The sequence below is a fragment of the Sceloporus occidentalis genome, unplaced genomic scaffold (assembly GCF_023333645.1).
Source record: "Sceloporus occidentalis isolate IW3139 unplaced genomic scaffold, rSceOcc1.0.p SCAF_8, whole genome shotgun sequence".
Classification (NCBI taxonomy): Eukaryota; Metazoa; Chordata; class Lepidosauria; order Squamata; family Phrynosomatidae; genus Sceloporus; species Sceloporus occidentalis.
Genome location: NW_028316988.1, coordinates 23386357 through 23401688, shown reverse-complemented (window position 1 = coordinate 23401688; position 15332 = coordinate 23386357). Strand labels below are relative to the sequence as shown.

Genomic DNA, 15332 nt, shown 5'->3' with positions numbered 1-15332 from the left:
CAACATAGGACCCAGAGATGCAACCAAAGGGCTCCTTTTGCAGGTGTGTGAAATACAAGAAATGTGGGCAGGCTTGGGTCATCTTGAACCCCTATATTTCTGGCGCTTGAGCCCTAAATCAATGTTGATGGGAAGCCCCAGTGTGTGTCCAGCCAATAATCCAGAACTGCTCAGTGCCCAACCTAAATGATGGGTCATTTTAGCCAATCTGGTGCATGAAGGTCTTTGCACCCATTAACCTTAAAATAACGTTTGATTTCCTAATGATAGTGGATAAAGAAGGTCTCGCTTATTTGGCCCGTCATCTGGGGGGGGGGGCAGAGTTCTGTGCTTGTTAAACCTTAACGCCATCACGGGAAGAAATGCAAGGGTGGCTTCTCTGGGGGCAGGTTGGTATTTCCCTGACATCTCTGCAAGGAGAGCGTCTTAGTATAAAAGATGAGCTGAATTATAGGAAGCCCCCTCAGCATAGTGATAAAGAGGAAAGCAAACGGCTTAGGGAGTTTGGTATGTTTAGCTTGGAGAAAGGAAGACTTGGGAGGTGACATGAAGCAGCCATCTCCAAATATCTGGAAGGATTTCATGGAGATGATGGAGCCAACTTCTTTTCTGCTGCTCCAGAGAGACTAGGACACAGAGCAAGGGGTTCAAGTGACAGGAAAAGAGGTTACACCTAAAGATTAGGAAGAACTTCTTGATGGGAAGAGCTGTTTGGCAGGGAAGGAACTGCCTCCTTCAGAGGTCTTTAAATGCGGCTTGCATGGGCATCTTTTAGGAGTGCTTTACTTGCATATTCCTTCGTAGCGGGAGTTGGACAAGATGCCCCTCGGGGTTCCTTCCAACTCTGCCATTTTACAAAGAGGACCCTCACGGCCCCAAGTCCTCCATGGTGGCGGAGAAGGACAAGACGAGAGGCGACATCTCCTTGACACGTTTCGTCCGCAGGTACCGCGAGGCTTAAAGGTAAGCGACGGCGATGACCGTGTGAGGTTGACGGCTGTTCTGGTGGCTTAATGCCTATTTTAGTGAGGCCTAATCTCCCTGGATCTTCTCTCCCCAGCAGGGCTAAGCTGAGTGAACCCTTTTAAAATATGCTGCAGGATTCGAGGGCGGACGCCTCGGGATAGGATCAGGATGGGGGAGGCGGGGGTGTCATTGTGGCAAAGCCCAAGGAAAGAGAATACTACTTAACAAAGCTTGCAATTAATATATTTATGTGCCAGACTCTTATCTAAAGATTGATAAAGCTGACTAACTGAACAGCGAAAGGACATGGCTACCCAGGTCTGCTGGGTTGCAACCTTTTTGCTGCAAGGTCCAAACCCTCCAACATTTCCCAAATTAAAACCAGGCCTTGTGTGGCCAAGAAATGTGAGAAGGGGGTCAAGTTGGTTGCACTTTTTAAGGAGGGAATACAGGGGCTGTTGCAGTTTGCTTTTGCCAGAGCCTTCTGGGGAGAAGGGAAGGATTTAATCTCTCCCTTTGGTTCCCTTGTTGAGCGCAAACTACTTTGTTCACTGTGAGCTCAGTTTGTGGCATTAAAAAGTAAGCTGAGGACCAAGGGAGAAAGCAGAAAGGGGGAAGTTTTTAAATGCTGAAAGATCAATGCTTGGAGTCACTTGGAGGTGTGAAGGTTTTCCTGTCCTTCGAGGAAATTCTCCTTCCTTTCAGAGGAATTTCTTGCCTTCTAACTCTGTCACTGACTTGTATCTCGAAAATGTTAGCCAATTTTGGGATGATGGGGAGTAATGGTACATCTTCTCTGGGGCTTATCCAAGACTTTTAAGGGAGTTTTCCACAGTGCTATACTGTATCTTCCAAATGAGTTGATCAACGTGGAGGATTCCTATCTGGAATGAAACCTCAAGAGTAGATTCATGGCACCCTCAAGCCAATGTTTTCCATGGTGTTGAACCTTATTTGGGACAGTCTAGTGATGTGATTGATTATCAGACAAGGACCCCAGGAACCAGGTTCGAATCCCTTCCGGTCAACCCTGGAACCCCATTGGATGACCTTGGGCCGATCTCTTGGCCTCAGAGGAAGGTAATTGTGACAGACTTCCTCAGAATGAATTTTGTCATTAAAAACCCACACCCAAAATAACTTGGCCTACATGATACAGAGGTCTGAGTGTTGGGCTAGGGCTTCAGGAGACCAAGATTCAAGTCCCTGCTCAACTCTGGACGCTCCTTGGATAAACCTGGCCGAATCCCACTCACTCAGCCTCAGAAGAAGGCCCGGGTGGCCTTTGTTGAGAGCAGGCTTGCCTTTGCCTTCCTCTGAGGCCGAGAGAGTGGGACTTCTTGCCCTAGGTTGCCTGGTGGGATCCCAGGGCCGAGCCAGGATTTGAACCCTGGTCACCAGAGTCCCAGCTCTCAAGCCAGGAGACCAGGCTGGCTCTCCTGGGTCTGGCCTCTGCGTTCTTCCCTGAGCTTAAGAATCAGTAATGAAACAATGAGCTAATTAATGGGACCTGATGGGATTGATTACTGAGAGGAAAAACACAACATCCAAAGGTCCCCAAAGCGCGTCAGCGAGGTATATTAATTAATTGCCTCAGCCTGGGTCACTTCCCCACTCAGCCAGCCTTGGGAAGGACCGCCAGGGCTCTCACTGGCCGGACGGCCAGCCAGACGCCAGCCTCGAAGGGGCTCCCTTTGGCCAGGAAGGCTCAGCCCGGCCGAGGAGGCCTTCCTGGGATCGGACGGATGGACAGAGGCTGGAAGCCAATCAAGGCACCTGTTCTCTGCTGCGTCGGGGGATTATGGGCGCTCGCGACAGAAGCCGGCAGATGTGCCAAGAGGGATCTAGGAGAGATTGAGAGGGACGCGGAAGTAAGCAGGGCCTCCCCACCAAGGCCTCAATACGGTGGTGGGCTTTAGGTCCGGCAAACCCCACGCCAAGGCCTCCAGGGCAAATGCCTCTCTCTTGCATTTGTACTCTGGCCTCCAAAATCCCCTCTTCTGACTGGGATGGGGATCCTGGGTGTCCTAGTGCCAAGGAACAACTTTCCCTCCAAGGTTTGGAGGGAAAATTGGCCCCAGAAAAAGGAGATGGAAGTTGTTGGCAATTGGCAGGACTGGGATTGGGGTCGGTGTGTATATGTGTGTTGTAATGTGTGAGTACCAGGGTTGGGTAGCTTGTGGCCTCTGCTGCACAGAAGCAACACCTCCAGACTGGTGCATTTGCCCAGAAGGCCAACCCTTATTTGCTATTCACACGTGACGGGACTGGGGCCAGTCTTCCCAAACGGTGGTCCTAGGCCCATTTCCTTGAGTGCCAAGGGTTAAAAGCCCTTTCATCTTCCAAATCCCTTCTGTGAGCTTCCCCAGAGCATTTGGCTGTCTGCTGTTGGGATGTTGGGATATGTAGTAGGGACATCCCCCAGTAGCAGAGAGTTTCTCCTGTCGCCTTCACCCTCCAGAAGGAGTCTATCTGGACATTTTGGACATCCACTGCAAAAAGGTCCTTGACCTTCTGTTTTCCCCAAAGCTGATTCCCTGAAGGTTCAGAAGAAAGACAACCTTTAGAAATGCCCTCTATCTTCCTCTCGCTGCTTAGCAGTTGTTGGGCTGAAAATGTGAATTGCCAGCCCTGGATTCTGCACATTTATTTTTGTTGAAATATAGGGTTAGATGAACTTGTGGAGAGAAAAGAGGGGAGCAGTCAAAGGTTGCAAGTAGGTGCTGCAAAGAAATTGTACATGGGCTGCTGCTAGAGAAGGAAACATGCAAACAGGGCTTGCTTGTATAGGCTTTGTGTACATGGCTGGCGGGAGAGTTTGGGTTGAGTGAAGAACTTTAGAGCATGTGCAGAGTGCCCCTCTCCTCAACATACAGGAGAGTGCTCCCAGGGCCCTTTCAGGCAATAGATTCATTGTGATCTCCGTTGCCTTGGGATGAGATTTCATAGTGTGGCCAAAACAGCAGGAAAAGGGGGGACGTATTCATTCAGGGGTGGTTGTTGTTGTTGTTGTTGTTGTTGTTGTGTGTCTTCTAGTCATTTCCAACTTAGGGGAACTTACCATGGGTCCATTTCAACCAAGAGGAATTCCAAAATGTCCTCCATTCTGAGCTTGGCTAAGAAGCATATAGATTTATATTTGTGTGAGTGTGCGTTTAGCTTTCATTTGGTCATGATTTCCGTTTTCCTTGAATGTCCACCATTTTGTGGTGCCTTGTCTTTTTTTGTGCTGAGGCCACCTGGTCAACCTGAGTTAAGGTGGAGTAAGAAAAGGTGGGATGAATACTACTACTACTACTACTGATAGTAATCATAATACATATGCAGTCTCCAGGGTCCAAGCTGTTAGGACACCTGGTCACCTGCCTGGACTGGGCCCATGAACAAGACCCAAGGGAATTGGCAGTCGGATGCCCCTGTCACCAGGTGCCCAATTCTGCAGACCCCTGACCTTTCCCCAGAAGAGTCAAAATGGTGGGGGGGGGAGATTGTCTGGAGACGAGAGAGTTATCTGAAATTTGTTTTTTTGCAGGTTGAGAATGATCAATCTTTCCGTTTTGGTGCAACGGTCCTTTGGACGAAGCTGGCAAAGGCTGTTACCTAACCCAGAAGGAGGGAAGGAAGGAAGGACGGAAGGGAGCCAAGGGAGGAGTGCGTCTTTGGCCAAGGATGGTAATTGCCTTTGGAGGCGCAGGGAGCCGCTGGATTCCCACCCCTAGGCTGGGCCCGGTAATCGCTTCATCACTTTAAAATATTAATGCTACCCTCCTTTGCTCATTTCCCAATTACTCTAATTGAAGGTAAATTGGCTAAGGAGGTGCAAGGCAGGGGTATCACAGGGCTTTAGTTCACTCCAATGACAGTTTTAAACTCGGCTAAGCTTATTAGACACACCAAAGCTGATAACGCTTAGAGACGCTGTGTCAGCTTACCGGGGATGATGGTGGTTGCTGTGGGGGGGGGGATGGGGGACGGACACAGGAGGATTGGGGAGAGGATGGGGGCCAGGAGCGGGGAGGGTGGCTAAGGCCACGGGCCGGACCTGGGACCAAAGTGGCCGGCTGCATGACCAGACCTTCGGAGGGCTTAGGGTTTTTTCGGAGGCGGAGAGGAAGGGTTGCACCCCCAAAAAGTCCCACATCCATTGGGGTGAAGGGTGGGGACGGAGACCCTCTTCAGTTGCAATGGGAACCAATGAACATTTGCAAATAGCTGCAAATGTAGAAGAAGGCCACAGGGCTTTTGTATTATTATACTTTTTGCTATAATTGATTGCCTGTTTTATTCTGTATTTTGTGTTTGTGTCTGTAGCTGCTTCTTTCTACTGTTCTGTTTTACTACTGCATCTTTAGTATTGTATCCTTGTACTGTATTTCAGCATTTTATATTACTGGAATAGTTCTAAATGTTTTGTTCTGTTGTAAAGCGCCAAGTACATTGGCGGTGCTATATAAATAAATGATGATCACAACTATGATGACGATAAGGGCCAGATCCCTGTCTAGGGAAGTGGGGAGAATATCGTTTCTGAAATCAATGACCCTCCTCCCCAAATTTCCAACGTTCAAATGCTGGAAGGATTGGACGTGACCATTGCAGCAATGGTCCTGCAAATGCAAAGGGAAGGGGAGACCTTAAAAGAGGTTCACCAGCCGGTGATTTGAGCATTAGACTGGGTTCAAATCGTGGCCAGCTGTGGAAACTCACTGGAAGGCCCCACTCTCTCAGCCTCAAAGCAAAATGCAAACCCGCTCTGAACAAACCTTGCCAAGAAAAACCTGTGATAAGTTCCCCTAAGTTGGAAACGATTTCAGGTCACACAACGACAACAATTCCTGAATTGATTTCTTTTGGATATGAAACCTTGTCCCATACTCACGCTTTTGTAGGAAACTGAGATCAAATATGAATAGAAATGGCAGCATTGATCAACAATAGCCCTTGAGATAGAAGGTAGCGTTATATAACAAAGAAAGAAAGCTTAATGCCTTTGGCAGTCCTGGTCTTCCCAAGAGCAAACCTCCTCTGCTAACTGGATTCTGTAGCACACAGACGCACACATCTTTCACATCCAGAAGAGAGCAGGACTGGGCAAAGGAGAACAGCCTACAAAAATACTTTTAACGCAAACCCAAAGACGTATTTTTGAAAACGAAAAACCCACAATTTTTCTGCCAGTGCCTTTTTCTTTAGGCAAAAGTTTTGATTTTAAAACTGCCTTTCGACTGTCATGTTGGGAGCCAAAAAAGTCGGCCCTTTGCCCCCCCTCTTGCCCCCGCGCCCCTCCCCATGGCTTTGCGGGCGGGCGGCTTATTATGCCTAAATAGTTAATATAATTGAAGCGTAATTCAATTAATGAAATTAATTTAAAAAGAGACCAGCCCCCTCCTAGTCAGGACAGATGGCCGGGACGATGGGTGGCAAATGGCCTTCTGTCCGCTTCCGAAGCAGGTGGGCCATGGGTCAGAGGGAGGACCAAGGGGAAACTCTGTTCACGCTCAGAGGCACCCTTGGCTTTGGGAAACAGCACTTAACACGGGGCATGCCATGGGACAGAGCCTGGGGGGAAAACAAAGAGGCGTTTGCAATGTCTGGAAGCATTTTGGCGCTCAAGTCACCCAGCTGTTGTTAATTGGCGCTGCTGTTTTGCGGCTGGAAAAACCTCAATAAAGCTTTGACTTCATTTGACACACACAAACCGCATTGGTCCTTTTGTTCGTTCACAGACCAGGTTTACGCTTCTCTTCAGAAGCTGCGCTTCGGGCGACTTTTGAACATCTCCGTTCAGCCTTGGCTTAAAAATGTAAATAAGGATAAAACAATTTTATTCTTCCTTTCATTTGTGGGTCAAGTTTCTGCATCTGTTTTGAAACTGCATTTCAAGAGACTTTTGGACATCTCAATTAAACCTTGATTTAAAAAAAACAAAAGCAGTTTTTTTCTTTCTTTTGTCCGTCCGTCCGTCCGTCCGTCCGTTCTTTCTTTCTTTCTTTCGCGGGTCAGATTTCTGCATCTCTTTTGAAACTATGTCAGTGTTGAGAGAAGCTTTGGAAAATGTCCACTAAGCCTTGATACTAAAATATTAAAGAAATAATATTTTAACTGACAGGCCACATTATTTCTGTTTCTGCTGCTGCTGTTCTGAGAAATGCTTGAATCCAGAGTCCTGACTTTGGCTAGTTTTGGAAATAAATAAGCTTTTCACCAAGTGTATTCAACTTAGAAGAAACTGAAAATCTTGATTTGTAGATTTATTGGAATTTCAGCCACATCCTCCAAACTTTGAAATACAGTTCCTTGATTTCTTTGCAGTGGAGGAAAACTTTCAAAAGAATTCCCTGATCTTGAGCCCAGTTCTCCATCCACCTGGCCCAAGATGGCCTGCTCAGACCTTCCAAGATGTTCACAGAACCTAAAATTAAGGGGGGGGGGGGGTTGGTCTGGATCCTATTCTTAATCCCATCTAGAGTAGATTTATTGAAACAGTGGAATTTACTTAGGTGTTGGCTTACTTTTTGGCAGTAAATTAGGATGGACTGATGGGATTCAGACTTCCATGTCCAAAGTAAGGGCTTTCCCACTCAATGGTGGTCCATCCTCTAAAGAAAAATTAAATTACATTTCTAGTCTTCATGGGTTTGTTTAAATATGCAGGAAGCTCCTTTCCACTGGTTCAGATCTTTGGTCCATCTGGCTCAGGATTACCTGCAACAAAAGTGACATTTTGATCTGGTGGTCAAGGCTTTATTAAACTGACCTCCATGATGTCAACACGAAGGACACATGTACAGATCTGGTGGTCAAGGTTTTATTAAACTGACCACCACTGTAACTGGGATTCTCTTGCAGAGCAAGATCAGCATCTTTCCAGTTACAAGATGGATGCCGTAATGGCTGTGGTCCAAGCTGAAGGAAATCCCAAGGTTACAAAGGGAACATAATGGAGGCAGATTGAGGCTGAGAAGAAGAAACAGATTCCCCAAAGTGGCCAGGAAGAAAGATTGGTAGCCAGGCCATGCTGGCGTTTCTAACTGCATAAGGGAAATGGAAGGGAGCCTCATGGAGGGTCATGGGCGGCTGTGAGACCGGGAACAGGTGTGCTCCGGACCGCAAGGCCTTTCCTCGCCGTCTCCGCTTGTCAGGAAACATCAGCCATGGCTGAAGGAGCTTCAACGGCGCAAGAAGGACATGGGGAGGGGGTGGCCTTTGAGCCCCCCTCGTGGCCTTCCCAGTGGGGCAACTGGGAGGCCTGTTGGACCAGAGGGCCTGTCCTCCATGTCCTCAATGACGGGCACCTGGGTGTCATTGTGGAGCCACCACCGTGGTTTGAGCGCCAGGTGACGGCTCTGGAGACAAGGGTTCGAATCTCTGTTTGAATCTAACACTCGTAGTTCCAGAAAACCCCATGATAGGCCTGCCTTAAAGTCGCCATAAAGTGGAAAGGACTTGAAGGCACACAACAACATAAATGTATGTGTGTATGTTGTTGTTGTTTGTCTTCAAGTCATTTCCAACTTATTAAACTTTCCTACACTAACCCTAAGGTAGCCATCAGATAGATAGATAGCAAGATAACACAGAGCCCTTTAGTCGAATGACTTCTCTAGTGTTTTCTGGGGGAGATTATTTGTTCTTGAAGACCTGAAGACGCACAAATTTATATATATGTATATGTGTGTTGTGTGTCTTCCAGTCGTTTCTGAGTTATGGTGACCCTAAGGCAGACCTATGTATATATATGGCATAGGCCCCCACTTTAGTGGAATGGCTGCTCCTGGAGGTGATTTGCTCCATTTTCTTGACCAGAAGAAGGAGCCTGAAGAGGTCAAAGGTCAGGAAAACAGCTCTGAATGGTGTTGCCTTGACCATCCTGTCTGGCTTCAACTGTTGCGGCCATTCTGGTTCCTCCTCCTTACCGAAACACAACTTTGTGGATGACCAAGGGATGTGGTCCCTGTGACGGACGTTGCGGAGGAGGCTGAAATTTGGGCCGCAAAGCCCTTCCCCTCCTTCCCGGTGTCCTTTCTGCCCCTGAGACAAAGGCCATTGTTTGGGTCTGGGGTCTATGGGGCAGAGGGGCCTCCCCGTTGTCTGGCCGCTGGGGCGCCCCATTCTTCTCTTCCATGGCTCTTGTTTTCCCATTCTTCCCTTCTTCTGTAATGAGGGGATTATGAGGAGGAGGAGGAAACGTCTTCCAGCGGGACGCTTTTGTGCAGGAGACAATCAAAGGGCGGGGAGGGCGGCATCATTAGGGACCCCCTCGACGGACGGAGGGACGGACGATGGATGGATGGACGGATGGACGGATGGCCGCCCGCCCACCAGCCCAGTCCTTCTGCTGGATCAACTGGAGGGGACACTTAGAGCAATTACTTATCCAGAAAGTAACTGTCAATCACTCTTAAAGGGGAAGGCCTCCAATTAATAACCTCGCCTTAATCCTTTGGACTTGTTTCCAATCTGCAGGGTCCAGTGACATCTGCAAGACTAAATAAAGATTTCTACTCCCGGGGCTTTGCAGCACGGTGGGCTCCGTGACAATTAAGGCGACTACCGCGAATTCTGGCGGCCAAGCGAGAAGATTGGGGACGCGTGAGCCGGTTGTTTGTGGCCGTGGAGGGACCAGGCGCGCCTAATACCTTCCCGCACGAAACCCAAGTAGGGCCTAGCCAGCAGGTAATGGCCGTCGGGACTGCGCTTTCCCCCTTCGCCGCTCCTTTTCCGGGGTTTTGTGGGTTGCTTCCTCCAAGGATACTCAACAAGACGTACCATCCTATACTTAGGATTGTGTGTCCCATTGAGCGAATGCAAGTTGGCATCAATGGTCCAAATTGTATTTTACTCCCAACTCAAGCAGAGCCACCGAATGGATGGGATTCTCTGGTTTTGTTGACTTTAACATTCAACAGTTGATTTGCTGGAGGCTCTGTTTCAGCGAATCAAGGAGATAATGCGGACCCACTGAATCAACTGTTGAATGTTAAAGTCAACAAAACTGGAGAATCCCATTCATTCGTATATATATCTTTGAAGAGAGAGAAAGAAAGTCAATAAACAGATAGCTTTAAAAAAGGATGCGGTTGATCACACGGAAGATGTATTTGTGTCTTGTTTTGTATTGTCTGTTGACTCAAGCAGTTCGCCAAGGGAGCTCTTGTTGCAACGTTGGAAAAGTTATGTTGGCTAATACTGTTTTATACACACATAAACTCAAATATATGTGTGTATATGTGTGTTATATATGTGTATGTGTGCGTGTGTGTGTGTTTATATATGTTAAAAAAAACTATACACAACACATGCTATATGGGGAATGGAGAAACTCAGTCTGGAATATCAGTATGCAAAGATGCAATAAGATCCTTTGACAAACTATATAGTAGTTAATAGTGTATGGTTAAGATACCGCATATAGTTCTGCCCAATAGTTAAGATATAATGTTCAGCTTTGTTCCAGGGAATGCTGAGGTTGTTCACCATAAAGATGGGTTGCAATTGTTGTTGTTGTTGTATCAACCTATGTATAAACCAAACCAAGAGGAAAGGGCACTGAAAGGTCTGGAGCAAGCAAGGTCAGGAAAATGAGGAGTACAAAATGGTTATTTTTAATCTCTTCCTCTCCTCCAGAAAGACACCCCATTCTACCTCCCAAAATTAAGCAAAGATGCTTGGAAAGGTTGCATTTTGCACCAGGCCACATCCAACATAGACTCCTGCGACTCTTCAGTCCGGAGTGACCCCATTTCTGTTGTGCATGACTCTCCAAAAATCATATCTTCTTTGCTGGGAACTTTATTAATCTCTGAATTATTAAAGGATTGATTTTTTGGGGGGTCAGGATGGGCCCAGATCAGGCCACATTTCTACACACACACACACACACACACACACACAGGTATATCCTCTCTGCTTCCTGGCATTTATTCTTAAGGAAGGAAAAAAACACGCCACATTTAAGAAGAACCCAGCATCGGAGGCAAATAAATCCCTCCGGAGATTGTCCGCCTCTGCGGCTGCTTCTTCCCTTCCAATCTTCGAGCTTAAGAACTTAAAGCCGGAAAAAAATAAATAAATCAGAAGACGAAGAAAGCTGCAGAGATGAAGGTGGAGGGGGAGGAAATGGTTGTTTTCAAAGATGACGAGAAAAAAGACGACAAGAGCAACCAAAAGGGCAGGAGAAATAGCCCTAAGTCCGGAAGGGTTTAGACCCAGGAAAGGATTAATTAAAGGGCTATTATTATTATTATTATTATTATTATTATTACCACCTCCATATTTTAAAGCCATGGCCCTCTGTTTGAATATGGGTCATCTTTACACTCATGTTTTGAAGCCACCGATCTCCGTAAAGGCTTTAACCCAGAGGTGAAAATTAAAACGAACCAGGAAAGTGTGGTTTTCATTTTAATTTTTATATGTTTGGATAGGCAGAAAGGAAGTTATCTTACTGGGACAATGAATCCCATCGCCCACAGCCCAGCATTTTGGGTTTTGTCGGCCTGGCTTCCCAAAGAGAAAAAGTAGTCAGCAGAAGAGCAAAAGGAAAAGAGACTTTGCAGAAGGGAGGTGGAAGGAGAGAAATGGAAGATTGTGTTTGTGACAAGTCCGATGGCTAGTCCCAGCCGCAACAGACCCTTTGAATCATTTGCTGAAAATCGCGCCAACGCTTGTGCAAATCCCCTCCATTCAATGGCTCTACTCTGTCCCATTTGGTGGGGGGCTACTTGCAAAGGGTTGCAATAGGAGGCCCTCGGCCTGGGATGCTTTGAAAAGGAGGCAAAGTTGTCTCTGACCCACAATCTGACCCTTTGCGAAAGGATGGAGAAGATGGGAACTGCACTTCCCACCCTATTTCCCAACCACAGCCAGAAGGATGGGGAGAGAAACTGCCCAGACATGGAAGTGTTTGCCAAGTGTGACTCCCCAAAAATGTTGGTGGAAGACGTTGCAGAGTCTTCTTCTTTGTGGGGAGAGGTTTCTGAGTCTTGGCTCATATTTTTCAGTCGTTCAGGAACCCATTCAGAGAGACAGCATGGCATAGTGGTTTGAGTGTTGGACTACAACTCTGGAGACCAGAGTTCAAATCTTGACTCGGCCATGGAAACCCACTGGATGATGGGAGCTACAGTCCAATAGGGCTGGGGAAATCTTTCCCTCATATTTAAAGAATCCTTTGAAGGGAGGGAGATAAAGCGAGTGAAAACAATCATTTTGTTTGTTTGTTTATTTATTTATTTCATGTATATCCTGACTTTCTCCCCAGAGGGACCCAAGGCAGCTCACAGATAAAACCTATAAAATTATTATAAAATTCAAACAATTAAAACATCTATATATATATAATCACGTAAAATATGGTTAAGTTATTGCTTAAATGCCTAGGGATTATTCTTTTCACCCCTTCTTTCTTCCATTCCTTCATTCCCTTCTTTCCTTCCGCCTTTTCAGGGGAAAGAATTATCTCCCCAAAGCAAACTGATAACATTTCTTGCTGTGCAAATTCCCCAAGGATTATTTATTTTTGCCCTTGTTGGGTTTTGTTTTTTAATGTATTTCTTTAAACTTTCCTACTAGATCCTTGCAGATGAGAAAGAGAGAGAGAGGGAGACCGGATGGTGGTTGGATGTTAATCCCACTCTCAGGATGCAATAGAAAGATTTCAGAGTTTGGCCAGAGAGAAAACAATAATGAAATCAAACAAAAGCTTAGCTGGGAGATGCAAAAGGTGGGTGGAAGCCAATAAACTGGGTTGCAATCTGGATCAGAGAGAGATCTTGGCTGGGCTGCCTCCTCTTGACCATTAAAGCAACTTCTGGAATGCCTTGGACTCCATTTTGGGGGGAATCCTAAAGGCCATGTCTTCTTGCCCTCCATCATGCAGGAACCCACCCCAATACACCTTTAGCAGATGGGCCATTGGATCTCATATTAGAAACTTCCAACATGAAGGAGTCAAGCTGAGGTTCAATGGCCCATCAGTGGTGGGTTCCTCCACAGTGGAGGGGTCGACGAGATGGCCTTTGGGGTTTCCCCCAAATCTATGGGATTCTTCCAGAACTGGGCCCATGACAGCTCACCATGGAATTAAAGCAGCTGCAAATTAAACACACACACACACACTCAGTTTTTATTCCACGGTCAAAGTTTAGGTAGGGTCATCCTTTCCCAGGGCACATCCTACATTTCAGCCTTCCGTCCAGGAGGGATTCCAAAATGTCCCCCATTTTGAACATGAATTTATATTTCTATGAGTGCTTTTAGCTCTTATTGTGGAATGTCCTCCGCTTTGGAGTGGATGATGATGATGATGATGATGATACCGATACCGCAGGGTCCAAGATGTTCCTCAGCAAATGTGAAGGGGAGCTGAGCGAGCTGCGCAAGAGCGTGGAGAGCGATGGTGCGACGCCGGAGAATCTGGATGAAGAGCAGCCCAAGAAGAAGCACCGCAGGAACCGGACCACCTTCACCACCTACCAGCTCCATGAGCTGGAGAGGGCCTTCGAGAAGTCCCATTATCCAGACGTCTACAGCCGTGAGGAGCTGGCCATGAAGGTCAACCTGCCGGAGGTCCGGGTTCAGGTTAGCCAGGAAAACTGAGCCTTAACTCTTTGGCAAAGGCCAAGTGATTCCAGGAGCGTCCCCACTATAGCAGTTTGGTCCCACTTTAACTCCATGCTGCACAATTCTGAGGTTCTTGCAATACGTGTCCTGAGACTTCTAGGTCCCTGGGTTCCTGGAAGCCATCCCCTTGGGGTGCCATGGGATTTGTAGTTCAGAAGGGCTAGATTTCAGCTCCCTCCCCGGACTAGAAATCCCAGGATTGGCGCCATGGCAACTGCATTTTTAATTCCTCCAAGTCTGCATCTGCACTGTAGAAATAATGCAGTTTGACACCACTTTAACTGCAGCAGCTCCATCCTGTGGTCTCTTCCAACTCTATAATTCTATGATTTGTCATTTTGCAAAGTCTTTCGCCTTCTCTGACAAAGCAAGTTGGTGCCTCAGCAACCTCAAATCCCAGGATTCTATCATATGGACTTATAGTGGTCTCAGACTGCATTATGTCTGCTGTGTAGATGTGCTCTGAGTGTCTTTAACGATTTATGTTAAAAATATCAGCTTAAAAAAACAAAAGAGCTTGCTTTGCCCCTTAACAAAACCTTAGGGAAGTGGAACTGTACAAATCAGGCTTTGTTTCAGACTCCCATCCACTTCCATGTATTTCTTCCTCTGTTTAAGAGGCTGATTCCAAGCTCCACAAACCTGGGAGCGGAGAGGATCAAGAATGTCCTCAGTTTTGCAGAAGGGCTTCCCTCCTTCTCTTGGGGACAAAGTGGTCTGACCGTGGGCAGCTGTCCTGCTTGGCTTGTCCTGGCCCTGAGCCGTTCGCCTCTCCCTTTCCACAGGTCTGGTTCCAGAACCGCAGAGCCAAGTGGCGCCGGCAGGAGAAGATGGAGGCCAATTCCATGAAGCTCCACGACACCCCCATCCTCTCCTTCAACCGGCCTCCCATGGCGGCCAACGTGGGGCCCATTGGCAACTCCCTCCCCTTGGACCCCTGGCTGACCTCCCCCATCTCCAGCGCCACTACAGTGCACAGCATCCCTGGCTTCATGGGTGCTCCCCAGGGCCTGCAGGCACCATACGGCGGGCATTCCTTCCTTAACAACCCGCCTGCCATGCCCCAAGGCATGCAGCCCATGCCCACGGCCACCTACCAGTGCGGCACAACGTTTGTGGACAAATACCCGCTGGAGGAGGTGGACCAGCGTAGCTCCAGCATCGCCGCCTTGCGCATGAAAGCCAAGGAACACATCCAGACCATCGACAAGACGTGGCAGCCCATCTGACCGACTGGCTGGCCGACATCACAGGGCTGGCGGGATGGGATGGGGTGGGGGTCCAGAGGTGGGACGGGGGTCCTGGACTTCAAGGAGGCCTCTTAGCTCTTGTGGACGACAATCAGGCTAGAAATGCCGCTTTTCAAGCCAAAATAGAGGATTTGGGTCTGTCGATGCACCAGCCTGGCGATGATGCACCCGAAACTGGACACTAGAACATTTTTGGCACTGTTACTTCAAATAAACCAAATAAAAGGGAAGGAGGAAAGAGTCCTCTGTTTCCCCCACTTGGGTCTCTTTCACTCTAAAAGATGATCTGTCCAGGGGTAGCCACATTGGCCGCGTGGGAAAGTACAACAACAACATCCAAAATCCACAAGAGAGAGACCTTTATGCAGAAATTGCACTTTGCAAGCTTTCAAAAAGCCAGTGAAGCTTTGAAAGCTAGGGACAGGTGGTTGTTTTTTTTTGCATTTGATTTGTCCGATGGAGGTATCAGTTGTTTTGTGGATTTTGGGTGTG

At 47.5% G+C, this 15332-nt stretch overlaps 1 protein-coding gene across 3 annotated transcripts; it reads left to right on the top strand.

Annotated features, from left to right (window-relative positions):
• Nucleotides 1-971: 971 nt before the first annotated feature.
• LOC149308243 (retinal homeobox protein Rx1) lies at nucleotides 972-14851 on the top strand. 3 transcript variants are annotated; one of them, XM_089535387.1, is made up of 5 exons: nucleotides 972-2837; nucleotides 4499-4695; nucleotides 9433-9642; nucleotides 13298-13548; nucleotides 14376-14851. In XM_089535387.1, exons 4-5 carry the CDS (start codon nucleotides 13306-13308, stop codon nucleotides 14817-14819), a joined length of 687 nt encoding a protein of 228 aa, XP_089391513.1. In that variant the 5' UTR covers nucleotides 972-2837; nucleotides 4499-4695; nucleotides 9433-9642; nucleotides 13298-13305; the 3' UTR covers nucleotides 14820-14851. The 3 variants fall into 3 exon arrangements, with proteins under 3 accessions (XP_089391513.1, XP_089391511.1, XP_089391514.1); XM_089535385.1 differs by lacking the exon at nucleotides 972-2837 and having other exon boundaries at nucleotides 2847-4695; XM_089535388.1 differs by lacking the exons at nucleotides 972-2837; nucleotides 4499-4695; nucleotides 9433-9642 and adding an exon at nucleotides 11283-12691.
• The last annotated feature ends 481 nt before the right edge of the window (nucleotides 14852-15332 follow it).